At 35.7% G+C, this 17,373-nt stretch overlaps 1 protein-coding gene across 1 annotated transcript in view; it reads right to left on the reverse strand.

The window, feature by feature from the left end:
* Window positions 1-386: 386 nt before the first annotated feature.
* The window catches only part of LOC104532169 (brefeldin A-inhibited guanine nucleotide-exchange protein 1-like), a gene marked incomplete at both ends in the record, with an annotated part of 34,152 nt that continues 17,165 nt past the window's right edge, over window positions 387-17,373 (reverse strand). The window contains 14 exons of the mRNA XM_010177301.1: window positions 387-538; window positions 1,632-1,803; window positions 2,596-2,680; window positions 2,781-2,986; window positions 3,990-4,101; window positions 5,152-5,353; window positions 6,373-6,481; window positions 6,585-6,724; window positions 6,846-6,945; window positions 11,339-11,573; window positions 14,270-14,403; window positions 15,505-15,677; window positions 16,318-16,431; window positions 16,980-17,253. Coding sequence (XP_010175603.1) covers window positions 387-538; window positions 1,632-1,803; window positions 2,596-2,680; window positions 2,781-2,986; window positions 3,990-4,101; window positions 5,152-5,353; window positions 6,373-6,481; window positions 6,585-6,724; window positions 6,846-6,945; window positions 11,339-11,573; window positions 14,270-14,403; window positions 15,505-15,677; window positions 16,318-16,431; window positions 16,980-17,253 — 2,208 coding nt within the window. The remainder of the gene's footprint in view (window positions 539-1,631; window positions 1,804-2,595; window positions 2,681-2,780; window positions 2,987-3,989; window positions 4,102-5,151; window positions 5,354-6,372; window positions 6,482-6,584; window positions 6,725-6,845; window positions 6,946-11,338; window positions 11,574-14,269; window positions 14,404-15,504; window positions 15,678-16,317; window positions 16,432-16,979; window positions 17,254-17,373) is intronic.

Below are 17,373 nucleotides of genomic sequence, written 5' to 3' on the forward strand. Positions count from 1 at the left end.
CAAACAATGAACTGTGAGTAGTCATTTCGCACTTTTGCAAATCTGTTTTGACTACACCTCTACACTTGAAATAAAAATCCTATCATTTCAAGTTTTTAACTACTCTGTACTTTCGTCCCCTCAACATACTCCTCATAACTCCACCATTATATCAAGATGCTGCTTCTATCAGTATAGAAACTTCTAAGATCCCTACCTTCTAAGGGTAAATGAAACTGGAGGAGAAGGCCCCAAATCCCTTCTTTCCTGTAGCAAGTTAAGTAACTTACAAAATGATCAAAGCATAGCAGACAAATCTTTAGTATTTTCAACAAATCCCTTCAGTCAGTATTTTGTATTAAGAAACTATATGATATTCCAGGTAAATATCTAAACACGTATCTCACCTTAAACATGGGTCTCACATGCTCCAGGTGTGTTGCACTAGTAAAAGGTGCCTGAACGTGGCTCACTGCCTCCATAAGGGCTTTAGCTGTTTTAGCCATTTGTTCCATTTCCAAATTATATAGGAGTCTTCTCTGCTTTTCACTAGCAACACCTGTAAACACATTTTTTCCTCTCATTTGTGCACCTTTAGCAGTGGTGTCTTCAGGAATACAGTAATTTTAAATTTCCCATTAAGTATCATACTCAGATGCATTTTTTGTATTACCTTTACTTTCCAAAATTACCACACTAGCAAGATATTTCTGTTACAATATAGATTAAATTTAACTTAAGGCATACTTATGTATGAAATGTAACCTAATTTTAAACCTTCACAGAATTTAAAGATTTGCACAACAAACATCACAAGATAAATATCATATCCACTAAGCTAAATTCAAAGTGAACAAAAGTTTCATAGCAATCCATCAGCAGAAAAAATAACAATAAAAATAAGTGGACATCCTTTTCCTAAGGGAGAACTACCTTAACCACCTTTTCATTTCAGTAATGGAATCTCCCATCTCATCAAGAAAGTGAAACCCAAGGAGAATGTAATAATGAGCTTCTTTAAAATTACAATTTAAATATTATGTTAATTGAACAAATATTGAAAACAAGAGGGATTCTTTTTTCCAGATGCAAATTTTCTCTAAGCAATCTATTCATAAAGCTAACCTAGGACCTTAAACTATACCAATTTCACTATGTTGGGAAAAAGTAAAGTTTCCAAGTAATATAAAATGGAAAACCAAGTAATACAAAATTTTTGCAGATGACAGACTAGTTATTGCAGGAAAACACACCAGTTTGTTACCTTAGAAATAGAAGGCACAAGTATTGGTTTGTTTTTCTTTTTTTCTGCACTACGCCTATCAGCAACACTGTTACTTCATAAAGCCCTCAAAGGCATTTCCCTATGTTGCTGTTCAACAGCAAGACCCGTCTTCTCCATGGTCAATGCACTGAATACCAGGAGTTCACATGCAAAGGCGAGTGAAAATAAGCAGCTGTATTTAACACAGATTTGAAAGGAGCACCATGCATTTATGTTGAAAGGAAAAGGATATGAAATTAGAAGTTAGGACTCATTTTATGTTAAGTAAGTAGTGCTTGCTTCATTCATCTCTCATTTTAGAAAGGAGACAGCTACATGAAACTGAAGAGTGAACACTCTGAAGAAAGCTAACATTGCAACTACTTACTTTGTTTACTGGATTTTGTGGGTATTGTTAACTCTTTTGTTTCCTTCATTGAAATCTTCTTTCCAGCTATTTCATTATAGATAGCAGACAAATATTCTTCAGGGAGATCTTTACTGTCATTGATACCTCTATTCATTTTAATATACTGTTCTTTTGTCATTTTATTCTTGACCTGAAAACCAGAAAGAAGCAAATTAATATCAACAAATGAGGCAAGTTTGTAGCAGTTACAATGCTGCCTATAAAGCAGCCAAACAGATGAAAAGTTACAATCAAAGACAAACCTGCTGATTCAGAAGACATATGCAAGACTACACTGCCAAATCTATAAGAATCACACAATACCGTGTGGACATTACAATGCTCATAAATATTCAGTAGGATCTGTAGATTAATTAGATACACATTATTTTAAAAAGTGTTCTATCTTGTAAAACAGACTAAACTATCTATTTTAAACATAATCCCATGATCTCATAAGAGTTCAATACTTTTTACAGATTCTGTTTAAATAAATGATGTTGGCTAATCACTGCAACTGTGAATATTATGCACTGCAGATGTGAAATGTATTTATCAAAACAAAGCTGCATTATTTTTTTCAAACAGACTAAAATCAGGAGCAGATTTGTGTTAAAATCAACGGGTAAGTAATTACACAAGTTCTGTCTTTGACTGTAGGTTAGATCACTACTTTGAGTGCCATAATATGAAAGCAAATATGCACAATTCCTATTAAACACAGAGAAGGGAAATGATAATTTACAGAAAGGTGTAACCAGAACAACTTAAAAATCTCAACACCCATGAAACACAATGCTGTTATTTAAAAGATGCACAAACTTAAGCTACCATATTTCTTACACACATACTGCTGTTAAGCTGAACATTAAACTTTTACGTCACCACAAAGCCTGGAAGTTAGATGTTTATGGATTATACAAATATTTTTCTAGCAACATACCTGTGGACTGTGAAGATCTGTTGTCAACATGATAATCGAGTAAGCTAAAACATATGCAGTATCTGCACTAGCAAAAAGAGTTTGCCTGAAGGGGGAAAGGAGAAAAAGAACAGCAAATTTAACATATTAGGACTTTTTACCTATTGTGCAGCTTTCCAAAGTTCTGAAGACAAAGCATGGCTTACCCTTGGTTACATTCTAAATATCTAGCAGCAAATTTCTCCATGAGGCGATCAATTTTTTGAGCCTCTCCTGGAAGACGAAATCCCTCTAGAAACATGCGCAGAGCAGAAACAAAATCCTTTCCAGAAAAGTCATGTTGGTCTACATATGCATACATGACTTCTTTGTTAAATTTATCATTGTCTCCCAGGAACTCCCCAACCTGAGTCTAAAATAAGAACAGAAAAGACAAACTAGCACATTTACAATGGAAAAAACCCAGTAGATAAGAACAGAGTCAGAGCGCCCATATGTTTCACCGAAAGAGACTGTACGCAGTTAACAAAGACATATTCCTGCTCTTCCTCTACTCTCTAAAGCAAAGTATTTTGGCCATATATTCCATCCCAATGCTCCTACATGCTCATCTGCCTATCCTCCTTCTCTGGTTTTACTCGTGTACCTTTTTTTTTTTCCCCTATTAGATGAATTCCACGTGCCCAAGACAAAGTTAATATTACCAATGATTGCTTGTTCTCCACTGCAATTATTTTTTGTAGTTAGGAAACTTACTACAGGAATGAAAAGGTGACTACACTCAACTTTATTCCCACTAGAGTACAGATCTCAGATACAAGTGATGCTCAAATATAAATAGCTACTAAGCAAAATGGTGCAGACTGCTGTTTCAGAATGTTAAGTTTTCCATGACAATACCAACATGAGATATTCCCACCCTCCTCAGCCAGATATTGCAGGACTCGTCCAAGTCCAGCCACAGCTGCTAGTTGTAAATAAAATTAAAGAACTAATCTAGATTAAATAACTTTCCTTTGGGAGGCAGCAAAAAATGCTTTTCATGTTGTTGCACCATGTTATTTTTTAGCTGTCTCTGAAGGACAGTAACTTCTAGCAGTCCCTTATTGGACTAAAGTATATACAGTTTAGTAAGTTGCTTACAGCTATACTAGCAACTAAAGAAAAGTTTTGAGTCAGTTTAAGTAGGTCAGTCTTTTCCTTACACTTGGCTAAACTGCGGGATGCATATAGTACACTGTATAGCTCTAATGCACACTCCAAACTCCTTGAGCTTACAAATTTTAGAAGAGAGAAGCTTCCTTCTCTTCATTGAACACTGAACTGTTATACACTTTAAAATACTAATATGCAATTTCCAATTAGTATAAAAACATCAGCATGAGCAAAAAGAACCACATGGAAAGTTTTCTTACTGAATCTAATCTTTCCTCTTGATGCAGGAACTGAGCAATATCTTCAGGGGTAGTGCCAAGCATTCCTTGTTCTTGCAGGTACTGAATCCCCCTCTTTGGCTTCTTATTGAATCTGTACAATCAAGATCAAGATGGAATTAGAGTTAACCCTCTTACTATGCACAAAACATTACCAGCTTAAGTAAAAAGATTCAATAATTTTGGATGAGGTATTGAAAAATCTATGTATTAAGTATTTTCCTTTATCAAACTGTGCATTAGATTCTGTAATTATTCCCTTCATCATTGAATGACTTTGTGTGTCGTGTCCCCCCCCACCCCGTAAACAGGCACCTCTTCCTCTTTGCTACATACTGCCAGCATGGCATCCAAGCAGCTCCCAGTAAAGAGAACTAAACACTACAATTTACTCTGTCACTCATGAAGAAAAAAAATATTGCACAGAAATAGTAAAGTCTTGGCTTGGAAAGAAACAAGCATGCTGTGTTGCTTTTGTTTTAATCTGTATGAAGCAATCAAGAAATCCACCAGTTGCCTCTAAGAATGGAAACGTACAAGACAAAGAACCAGGTAAGGGAAAGAAACTGAAACCCTAACGGACTAAGGCATGTTTGTTCAGAGTCTGAGAACTATTATTACAGAAAACTTATATTTTTGCATAAAGTGACCTCAATGAAAAGGTAAGGTGACAAGGCTGAAATCACAGAAGAGTCACGGCAGACTACACTGAGAAATTATACTATCCTCCAGTTTTAATTTATGACAAGTTAATTAATCAGATGGAAGAATCATCTTAAGCATACAGGCACTTTCATCAGTAATGTGTATACTAAAATGGGTCATATTCAACTGATCACGAGTTCAATGTTCTTTTTATCCAAATATAAAAATCTTATTTTTAGACAAGCAGGTCTGGAGAAAAAAGAACAAACATTCAGAGTACTCATCTTCTAGCTGTGAGGAATTAGGTTAACACAAAACACTGTTGACAGGCTCCAAAGGGGACACCATTCAGCACTCTTTCACCAGAGGAAGTGCTGTTACATCCAGAGTTTTTTTCCTAACACAAGATGAGTATCTATGAGGAGAAGGAAGAAAAACCCAGGAATCTTCATAGCTCCGAAAGACTCCACCCTCCCATGGGTGATAAAAGGGCACTCACAAGTCAATTCCTTGTTCTATTATTTCCTTTTGTTGCTTTAGGACCTCAAACTGCTCTGGGTTGTCAGTGCCAGACATCTGTGTGCTGTAACTGCCAATTCCTGATGAAGCAGTAGAATCCAAGGAATTTAAACTTCCATATCTGTTAATTGTCTCAGGATGCTTGGTTTCATTGCTCTCCTGTTCTGTGGGTTTTTCTTGGCCTATAAATTGGAAAGGGTTACAACGTACATACAAAATACATACAGTGAAAAGAAATTAAAATCACAGGTCATTCTTCAAATCCTCTCTGAAGGCTTCTAAAATTTACTAGGGTTATCTTCATTGATCTATTTATATTTATATAAATATTCTGCTTTTATTTTGGTTGGGAAAAGAACAACAAAAAATCACTACAACGTATCAAGGGAGATTCTTTCAGTTCATCGCATACCAAAAATTTAAGCCCTAAATTACAACTATAATTTGTAGGCACTTGGAAAAAAAAAAAAAAGCATGACACCTTAGAAACCCAGTTACAGATCCTTCCTTTTATTTTCAGGTCTGATGTTACTTCTGACCTGAAGCGAATAACACTAATTTTTTGAAGCAAGTGTTTCTGATCAGACTTGCCAAGGAGCTGGTCCTCAGTTCACAAAGACAGCTGTGCTAACCACCTCTAAAAAGGTTATTACTTCACCTACCAACTTCAATCACTTAATCTGAAAATTCTGGCATAACCTTAGTACTATTCATCTCAGGTCAGATGGAAACAAGATTAGAACATGTAATGACTTAGTTACTTCACCACTTACAATGCTGAAAGTTCTATAGCTATATATTAATAACGGGGAAAAAAAATGCTCTCCATCCAGCTTGCTTCAGTAGTAATTTAGTCAACATGAAGTTAGATGAAACTAGGGGAGCTTCAAAGTAAGTTTTACGATCATTTTGAAATCAAAAATACAGAAAATAACAGGATTTAGTAATTTTCAGTGTAGTAGCTCTGTAGGAATTCATACAATTAAGAAAAGACAACTTAGACAACTTGTTCAAATGAGACCAGTCCAAACTTACCAATATTTCTACCAAATTAAAAAAAAAAAAGTTTATTCTCCCTCTTTTTTTAATGCAAGAGGTTTTACCAATATGGACATTAACAGTATCAAAATACTGGGAAAATGTACTAAACTTCTGCAGCACCTCTTTACTAAAGCCCGAGGAAACACATCTCTTGTCTTACCAAGTGTTGTCTGAGAATTTGGATTTACATATTGATCCTTACTCCACTCCACCATGCACTTCAAGATTGAAACTAAGCATTCCAATCCTTTTTTTCTCAAACTTAATTCCTAGAAAAGATTTCAAAAGCAATACATTAGTGGCATGGAGAGTTTAGTCTTAACCTATCATGCCAAGAAAGATAAAGCTTCATAAAGTTGGTGGAATTTTTACCTGAACATTGGACATGCCAAGTTCTTGGCTACCCCTTCCTTGAGCAATCTTTGATAGGTCATTAACAAGCCTTTCAAATATATTTGCTGCGTTTAAATCACAATCATAGTTCACGTAGATGTCCACTACGCTCTGGGCATCTATAAACGAAGTGACATTGTCAAACTGGGAACAAAAACTAGATCATTCAAATGTAAGGCAAATACAGTTTTGCTCTTTAGCATAAAAATGTAAAAAGTAGAACCAAATGGTCCTTAATACCTGCACATATCCTTGTCAGTGTTTGTATAACCATCCATTTATGATCAAATGAGCTAGTAGAAGTTTCCAAGATATACAGGAAAATTTCTTTGAAGAAAACCTAAAAAATATTCCAGAAGAGGGATAAAAAAAATAAAATCTATTACCAACACAATCACTAACTCTGATGGCCAATATTCTGACATAATTCTGAAAATATCATTTTAGAGGTATAGGAGATAAGGGGGAGGCACGGAAAGAGGGAAAGGAGGGAATACAACGTATGCTTGAAAGATTAAAATTAGGAATTCTAATTTTTACTTACGAACTTCTGGAGATTTTTCCAGATGAGAAATTTTGGTTTATATTTTGATCACTGAAAACCAGAAGAACCAGGAATATGAAGTCCTGAAGGACAGTTTAGCCTAACAAGAAGTCTAAACTGCTGTTAAGAGTTCATTTGGGATTTTGAAAGGAGAGGTATTACCTCACCACAACAGATTTTCTCTATGAGATGATGATATTATGGCACAAACATAACAAATGGCCACTTACGTCAATTTAAAGTACCAGACCTTCATTAGAAGGGAAACATCTTGACACAAAAGAATCACTCTATGGTATTAAGATTATTGGAAAAAGGGTACTGGTCAGGCACAGCATAAAAAATGTAGCAGGTCCATTAATAAGTTACTCTTCCCTAAAAGAGGTATTGGTTTTTCCTGAAATTGTTTTAGTATGGATGCTTTTGTTTGCAACAGAGACTATTTTACCCCCTCTCAATTATTTCCTCACTAGATCCATTAGTATTATAGGCTGACTATTTTAGCTGAGCACGCTAAGCAGCCAGGGCAGGCTTTTTCTCACTTCTTCCCTAAGCAGCAGCAACTGCTGTGACAGCATATGAACTCAAAATGTGACATGCTACACAGCATTACATCACTGTTCTGCAATTCTGAGACTTCATCTCGTTATAGCCAGTTGTGGTTACCAAATCTACAATACATGTTTTTTTCTAGAACGCTGCTGATACTTTCAAGCCATCAAGCTTCTCTTCTCCACTGGCAGAACACAAATATCCAAATATGTAACTACCCTCGTTTTCAGTATTAGATATTCCCTTATACCACAGAATTTTTACAGATATTTTTATGCTATTAGCCAGGTAGAGATAAGCACAAAGCTAATTTTGCTTTAAGTCACATGTTTGGGGAAAAGCAGCAACACTGATTTTCAAGCAACTCTGATGGTTCAAGCAAAACACGCCAACAATCTTTCCATTTTACTGTCCTCTTTAGAGGCATGCAGCACAACCCCACTTACTATTCTTAATAAGAAAAGCATCCCTATGAAATATAAGGAGTTCAACACATAACAGATCAAAGACTTTCAAGCACTTAAATGCACTCAAGTGTACTACACTGATTTTAGCCACAACTTTATGTAATGAGGAGAGGAAGACAAAAAATTCTAATAAAGGTTATGCTATGAGCAATCTTATGTAGTTGTTGTTTTCTGATTTTTTACTGAAAGACAGTAATATTATACAACCTCTAGAATTAGAATTTTTTTTTTTTTCTGGTAGAGAATTTTAAAAAAGAAGTCACTGATGGAGCAGAGAAAAAAGTTTCAAATATAATAATTAAACCCAAATCTCAGCTAGAAGAGAAATTAGCTGGAAGGTCTGCATATTACAAAGACACTTTAGGTCTCTACGCTTCTGAGACAGGGGTCCTTGCTTCTGCTGTCAACTTTGGTCAAACATATCTTGAAATTAACAGCTTCTCAAAACTGTACTGATTATTTACATTTCAGGTATTTAAAAATGTTACCTGTCACTATATTATTTATTGCAATTCATGTCATGGAACTGAGACTTTCTTCCTAGTGTATCAGAAAAGTAAACCAGAAAAGAGCTAACTACTTAGTTTGGTCAACTAAAAATAAGAGTTTTAAGATAGCTTATTCAGTTATGAAAGGGAGGTAATGGTTAAGTATAACTAAATGACACCCCAAATCCACTGATATCTAGGACTTGATCTGCTGCAAATATATTCATTGACCCATTTATAAATACAGTTACAATACAATTTAAGGTACGACTCAAAATTATTTTAACCGCTGGAGGACAGTGTTAGCTGAGTACTTAAGTTGAAGGACCAAAGGAGGGTCACTTTCAACAGAATCTGAAACTATTAGTCTAAAATATGCCAAAAATTTCTTACACAGATGAAAAATGCAGCCTCAATCCCAAAATATAACTATTTTACATATTATAAATCAGAGCATATGGCTTTCCTTACAGCTCCAAGACATAAACTGAAAGTGAAGTTATCTACTCATCTACCCACATCTTCTGAATAACATTTAGGATCAGTAGCTAAAAGAAGAGGAATTCTTAGCACATAACCAGGAAAAAGAGTAAGTTTCTAGAAATTGCTGAAATCTTTGTAATAGATGGATACTTTGACAGCACCAAGCTTTTGGCTTTCATGATGTGAGGAGGAAATGCAGCCCTGCTATGTGGTGATGGTCCAAATGTAGCACATTCTAGAAGCTGCTACAATAGCGTAGTGTATCCTATACCCAATTTTCCTCAGATATGACTTCATTTTGTGTTTGGAATCTGGAGAAAGGATGGCAGCAATGGAATCTCATCAAATTTCTGTCAGGGAAGCCAGACTGCAATGCATTTACCACCTACATGCTGACTTGTAAGCTCTACGAACACAGAGCGAGTCCAACACTCTCTGGGAAGCAGCTTGTTTGACTGCAAGAGCAGCTCAGCCCAGTCTGTCTGATGTGCCAAAAAATGCACGTGCACTACAGTCTTGTTGAGCAGACACAGTTTGTCTTCAAAATGCATCGTATTTTCAATGCACATTCAATCAGTCACCAAACCTGTATTTCTATCCAAGCAGTGCTCAAGGAAATACTGAAAATCCTAATGTTTCTTCCCCAAAAAGGCATCAAAATACCCTGGTAAATGATCAGAACACAATACCTTTTTGACATCGTACTGGCAAAATGGGGTTCTTCCTCCAAAGCTGCCACAACACATCAACTTACACAATGACATGCATAGGTGAAGAAATCTCCGAATTCAAAGTCCTTGTAACAGCAACTTTATCAGCATTTCTCAGCATATTTTAACATATTTAACCTCCACACTTATGGGGCATTTGGTAGGCTTCAATATCCACATCAACTCCCAAAACTTAAAATTACCAAAATGAGCAGCAGGAACACAGTGCACACACTACTGCTTTATTCACCACGGAATTAAGATCTTTAACACATGGGACACACATGTGGTTCAAGTGGACAGAATCTTTCCAATAAGCTGCTTGTACTCTATGACACAAGAATTAGAAGCCAAGAATAAAGCCTCTACATATGTCTTGCTTTCCTCTATGACTTAGAATATATCCATCCAGTGAGTAAATCTGCAGTGTCTGTCAGGACTCAAGTAGCTCCTATTGCTAAGAAAATGGAAATGGACTTATCTCTACTTACGACCCAAGGAATTAAAGAGTGTGTACACCTTTTGAGACCTGAGGAAATGAAATTACCTTATTAACGACACATATTGCTGTAGGCCCTAACATACAAGGGGAAGTGGCTACAATAATCAAACAGCTGGGATTTCCCTAGAGAAAGAAATCAGTTCAAGTGACCTCAAAGAGAATCCACAATGCATTTCAAGTAATTAATTTTTATGCTAAAATTCCTTTGTAAAGCCTATTATATAGCCTTTTCATAAGTCTACTATTTTCTTACTTATTATTATGCAGTGTAGAGCTAAAACTTCCTAATCATATTACTGAACACCAGCTGACTGAACTTATTCACCAAACTACTAATTTCTGAGTTTCAGCGTCATTCTGTGATAATATCATGCTACAGCCAAGAGAAAACTCTGCTTTTAAAAGATAGAAACTAACTCATGTAGTAACAGTAGTGAGTATGGGTACAGTAAGTTATGACTGCAAAAATTCACCTCAATCACAAAGAGAAAATTCAAAGCATGTTTTGCACAGTAAATTTTCTTTGTTTATGTCAATATCTATTATTAAGTGATGAAATTGCCTCCTCCTTTATTACATACTTGATTTTATGCTCTTTTTAAAATATGATGGAAATATTTTTTTAAACAGCCCTACAAAAGTTTTCCCATCACTTTCCAACAATCAGCTTAACACTTCCGCAAGTACCACATTACTTCTGACGTTACAGAGCAAATTTTATTTAACCTCTAAGTTTTCCAAAGGAAATGTTATTTTACTCAAAGAGGGTTTCAAGGGCATTGTTGCAAGCAAGTCCATTGCCACTGAGTGAAAAAAAGCTTCTATGCATAAGAAGATCTGTCAAATCTTACACAAAAGCTGAGATTCAGGAAGAAAACAAATTTCTCTAAGCAAGATCAAGCTACATAAAAATATAAACAGATAGTCACTTAAACACCACTCTCCCCCCCCACCCCCCCCCTTGCATTAGAAAGTCATGTAACGTACCTCAATTTGCATTTTTAGATGAGTCTTAAAGTTTGAGAGGAGGGTAAGAAATATGGAAAGTGAAAGTTCAAAAACTTCTGGAACTGATGAAACTCCATTTTTTGACAGTGCAACACAAAGGTACTGCTTAATAGCATTAATAAACATCTCATTTGTCCTGAAGACAGGTCCTGCATTTTGCAGAATGGACAGAAGCAACTGCAATGAAAGAATCTTTGATCGCAGTTCATGAGATCTAGAATAAAACAATGCAGCATATCAGCCCAGTGTAAGTCATAAAAACCAAAACATTGTCTTGAAAGGTCAAAACACCACAACGATTTTGTATGTGAAATGTCAATGAAATAAACTCAAATTTGACACAACCTGGTGTAGGAAGAGTCATAAAAAGATGCTGATTTTTTTTGTCGAAGTGGTCACTCTTCAGCTAACGAGGTGGGTGAGAATAACCTTTCTCTCCATTACTACTGAGCCACTTTCTCTTCTGCAGCACAGCACAGCACCACAAAACAGCAGCAACAGCAGGCAATGCTGCCCATCTTAGCCAGGGGATGAAGGGAGCATTCTTTCCTTCTAATGGATTTCTGGAAGATCCCATCTAAAATATCCAGCCCATCTATACAACCCTGACTACCAAAAGGTGGAAATTCTTCCTCCTCCTCTATTTCCACCAGCACAGAAAAAGAGTTGAAGGACCATGAAGACAACAGCTGTACTGCCTTACTTCCTCCCAACACTGAAATCTCTTTTCTCAAATACAGTATTTTATACTGTTTATCAGTCACTCGCCCCATCGCACTTCAAGAGCAGCTAAGATACATAACATGCCTATTTTAAGTGTGGCAATAGCAGAGTCAGGCAACTGCAGCATTGTCAAATGCTCTACAGTAACATAATGCTTCTTACAGACTGAAGTAAGCTAGAATTCATGTCAGCACAGTGCTACTATTTATGCTTTTTAACACCACACACACACAAAAAATGCCAAGCAAACAAAAAAACCCCAAACCACACATACAGAAAAGTGCAAAGAAAATCCATACCTATGAAAATATAATGCAATTTAAATAGCACTCTGGGTGAAAACATTCACTCCTCAGACTCCTGATGATCGTCCCCACTTCTGATCATCTCAAAAAAAGGCTACAGCTCTTCTGAAGAGCAGGTAGAGACACAAATGGCTTTCTTAACAAGACAGACCATAGCTTTCATTGAACAACTACTCACAGACAGCAGACAGTTATGAAACATAAGGAACAATGACAGGAATTTTTTCATACAGTACAGCCCAGACACAGTAAGGAATGCTTCAAGTCAACAGGTGACACACACAACAGTTAGATATTTTATGTACACTGCAAAAAATATGAACTTAATGAAAAAAAAAGAAAAGTAATTCCAGTCTAGCTAAAAACAAAAATTAAAATTAATAATAAGAAGTTGCAAATAAACTCAATGATTTCTGCACGCTGGCAAACAAAGTGGGATGGGGGGGAATCAAACTGCAAACATTTCAGACTCATAGTACATAATCCCAAGCTTGGGCTTTTTGTCTGAAGACACTTTTGAGAAGTAAAATATAACCAGTCAAATTGAGTGAGGAACTTGTTCCTTCCATTCCTCCTAATGGGCCCGCAGGCCAAAGTAAATGCCACAAAACAGCACACTGCAGGAGTTCTTCAAGAACTGGCTCTGGACACTGCACAGCTGCAGGGAGCCCAACTAACAACCTCCTTTGATGCAAGAGGCTTGATTTTTGCATCATGCTGTATCAAGTGCACAGGCAGCACGTGACTAGACCACACTTTGCTATGAAATATAATAATTTAAATATGAAGAGAATTTAAATCATAAATAAAATATTAAATATTCTCTACTTCCAGCAAGCATCAGTTTGTAACTGAAGTCCTGACTTCCTGGCTTTACCAATCCAGTATGATGTGTAAAGCCCACTTAACTTAAAACAAGTTTAAGGACTAAAATCTAGCAAATGAACCTTCAAGACATTACTCTCCTATCTTATTTTATTCCAGGGAAAAAGGAGATAAAGAATTGAAGCAGGTTCCCAGGAAGCACAACCTTGATTTCAACTCCCAGTCTTGTGACTGTAAGCTAAAGCTCCATGTTCAGTTACCTAAAATTTAAAAATGTTTTCATTAAAGACTTCATAGTTAATTTCACTGGGAAGACGATCTTTAAAGAGGCAGGTAAGAGTTTTTAAAAATGCTGTAGATGCCCTATGCCTCCTCTTCCAATTACAGTATGTTCATAATCGTTCAAAAAGCCATCAATGCCTCAGAACCATCAAGAAAATCTAAGCATTTCTCCAAACACAGGACACCTTTGCATGTCTTTGCTCCTAATTCTTATTGCCCTAATGCTGTTTCCTCCTATTTGTTCTACATGAAGAGCTTAATCAGTTCTAATACAAATGTCAACGACTCCATGGATTCAGATGAGATGTTCCAAGTGCCTCAACAGCTATTGCTGCTCTTCCAGAGAGGGTTAATCCATTAACACCTTTAATAAATGGACAGTATCAGACTCGGAGAACTGACCAGAACCACAGGAATTTCATGGCACTTACAGAATCATAGAATGGCTTGGGTTGGAAGGGACCTTAAAGACCATCATCTTTACAAACCCTTCTGAAAAGCACTACAAAGAGCAACTAGGAAGAATACGATGTACTTACAGGAAGCAAAGGCATTGTTAAGAAACTTCTAAACAGGTAGATGGGTAGCAGCAGTTGCTTTCATTTAAAATACAAAAGATGCATTAAAACATAAAAGCACCTTTTCAAAGTTTCTAGGGTTTTTTTTACTATACCATTATTTTAGTGAGGACTCTTGAAAATATCAAAATAATTTTCAAATAAATTCTATTTTCAAACAGAGGAGATTCAATATGAAGACCCTTAATTCTACTTACTTTGGATCTGGTGGTCCATCTGACAGGGGCTTCATAGAGAGTTTACACAGTGACCTGAATACAAGGAAGGCATCCTTTTGTAAAATGTGGGAAAACTTAGCACCAGGAGTAGGTCCTGAAGAATTTCCAGATTCCTAAAGAAGTTAACATATTTCAGTATTCCATTTTGCATTAGCAGGGTGTGTAACCCACCTCCTAGCAACAAGAAGTTAACATATTATACAAATATAACCAATTCACTATAGCTTTATGGTCTCAAGACTAAACTAAACCAAAACAAAATATTCTGCAGTCCAGTTAAAATGAAGAAACTCATTATCAAAAATTGCCATCTCAATAAAAAGTCATAATTAATTAAAGACTGTAATGAAATTAGGTAGGTCAAGTTTAAATAAGGTAGCTTGGAGTAAATTGCCTTCAGACATTTTCAGTAGATAACTAATTAAAAAAAACCCAACTTAGCATTTTAATAGAATGAGTGGTTACATATCTGTAGTAAGATACATTTGGTAAAATTTCTGTTACAATAATAACCCCTGTTACTAAATTATTGCAATTCTGTATTGTTCCTTATATAAGCAACATGTTTAATCTTCTATTCATATAGCATACATGACTGTAGCTTTATAAGCTTAAAATCTACTACTCCCAAACCTAATTAGTCAGTAGACTTTAACAGCAGATAGCCTCTGTCAGCTGACAGTGCGTACATTCTGGTATCTGATACAACAGAGGAGTGTATTTTCACATCTTTTTTGTCAATCAAAATCAAATCCTCTCAGAGGTGAAACTTTTTATCTGAAATAACTGCAGCAAGGTCATGCTACAGGCTTGATATTTCTATTTATCATTTGAAAAGAGCACAATGAAATTATACAAGTATATCTGTAATTGGCTGTATTCTTCACTATGTATACTGAATGCTAGCTTTGTAGCCTCTCAGGAGTACTTCAAAAAACAGGGAACTGAATCCTCTAATCTTGGAACAGTGTACTCTATGGGACAGCTAAAAATATGCTACGATAAAAAAGGCATCACATGCAAAATTTACTTACAAAAAATTAATTTTAAAAGTGCATTAAAATAGATTATTGCTTAGAACATTACTTAATACTTGAAATTCATCTGAGTAACTTATTTTATGGAACTATATTAAACACTCTCTGCACAAGCGTTGGGCAACACTTAAAATATATTACTTTTTTCAGTATTTCCTAATTTGTAACTGCCAGTACCTGAGTATCGTTGGAAGAGACAGATAATCTGTCATCAGGTAAAGATGGTGTATAAGCAACAGAAATTGGAGTCCCTGGAATTCCATTTGCCTGAATGTTCTCACTGTCACTGCCATCCTCTAATGTTACAATTGTGCCATCACCACCTGCACTTTCAGCAGTCCCTTCCACATCTATCAGAAAAGATGTAAAATTTATAAACAAATGTTACATGAGAATGCAAATTAAAGAGCTTTTAAATCTAACATTTAAATACTAAAACAATCAGAAACAGAGCACCATAACGAGCATGATGTTGCTTAAGGCAGAATTTACTTGACACTATATAACTAAAAAAAAAACCCAAACCAAAAAAACCCCAAATACTCTTACTTCTCACTAAGGAAAATTACAATTCAAAATTACTTATAACTTTACATTGACAGGTTCACCACTCTACCAAGTTTCCAGGAAGTATGGGGGGTGGAAAGTCACTGCTTTGCTATACAATTTCCAAACTGAAAAATGTAGTGCTTACACTGCTGCTACAGAGACAGGCCCATTTGTGAAGTTTACATGGAAACAAAACCGAAAAATAAAATGAATAAGAACTCGTTTTTTAAAAAGAACATTAGTCTCCAACACAGAAAGTGTAAATTATTGTATGAAATTTTGTCCATTTTACTGTTAAATAATGCAGTTCGGGTCAGACAACTGAAACTGTGTTATTTAAATAATTACATTTTATTTAAATGTTCAGAAGCGCTAAAATAATTCTTCATGTCAAGATTCAGACTGCAGTCACTACTGACTAGACAGATATTAATATTATACCTCCAACTACTATGTTCACCATTTCCTGCACAATATTTTCTACAATTTCTTGCGCCTTCTCTTCACACTCATTGCTTTCACCATCATATGTTTCTCCATCAGCTTTAGAAAGATCTTTAAAAAGAAAAACAAACACAAGCAAATACTAATGAGAAACTAGGAAATTAAGGAGATATTTACTTGCATTTAATATTTAAAAATTCAATTACAAATCTATTAATCGGACAATCTATATTTAAAAAGCTGTGTTTGGATGCTTTGAAAAGAGTATTTGCAGAATATAAGCATTCCAGTCTTTAACTCCTAAATGGTAATTAATCCACAGGTCTATGCCAACAAAATACATCAATTTTGTATTTTCACACACATTAAACACTGAAAACTTACTGGCTTTGAGATGTTATTCTCAAAAACTTTTACAATATTACATAGGTGCAAAAACTAATCTTTGCCACAACGCCTACCACAGAGTGTAGGACCAAAGGATACTTGTGATAAAGTTTAACAGTGGTAACAAGGACAACAGGCCTTTTGCATTAGTCAACTTTGAAAATATATGCCTGGCACCAGATTTGGGAGAGGGGAAAAAAAGACAATTCTCAAGCCTTTCTTTTTACAGACCTTTTCCCTCCCTCCATGAAACAGAAATACACACTGATTACTTTCTGCTGCTGTGGCTTGGTCAGCTTCTGTCTGTTCATTTTCAGCACTAGAAATATCAGATCCATTTTCTGCCTCTATATCTTCTTGAAGATTCTTGTCCACATAATTTGTGCTGTGGTCAAGCTCTCTCTCTTGTTCTTTGGACAGCTGATCAATCTGCGTTGGAATATGTCTCAATTGAGGTGACTCAGGCTCATGGTGGCTGACTGGGGACTGCTGTAGATGGTGTTGCTGTCTGTGTCTTTCCTTTTCCATCTGCTTGGCTTCCTGAAGCTACAAAAACATTGCAATCACACAATAATTTCATTATTAAAACAAAATTATGAACTGTATGCATATTGTATACATTTTTTTTTATGAACATGAAATTTCTATTGTCTCTGCTTACACACT

Source organism: Antrostomus carolinensis, unplaced genomic scaffold, assembly GCF_000700745.2.
Source record: "Antrostomus carolinensis isolate BGI_N321 unplaced genomic scaffold, ASM70074v2 scaffold20720, whole genome shotgun sequence".
Classification (NCBI taxonomy): Eukaryota; Metazoa; Chordata; class Aves; order Caprimulgiformes; family Caprimulgidae; genus Antrostomus; species Antrostomus carolinensis.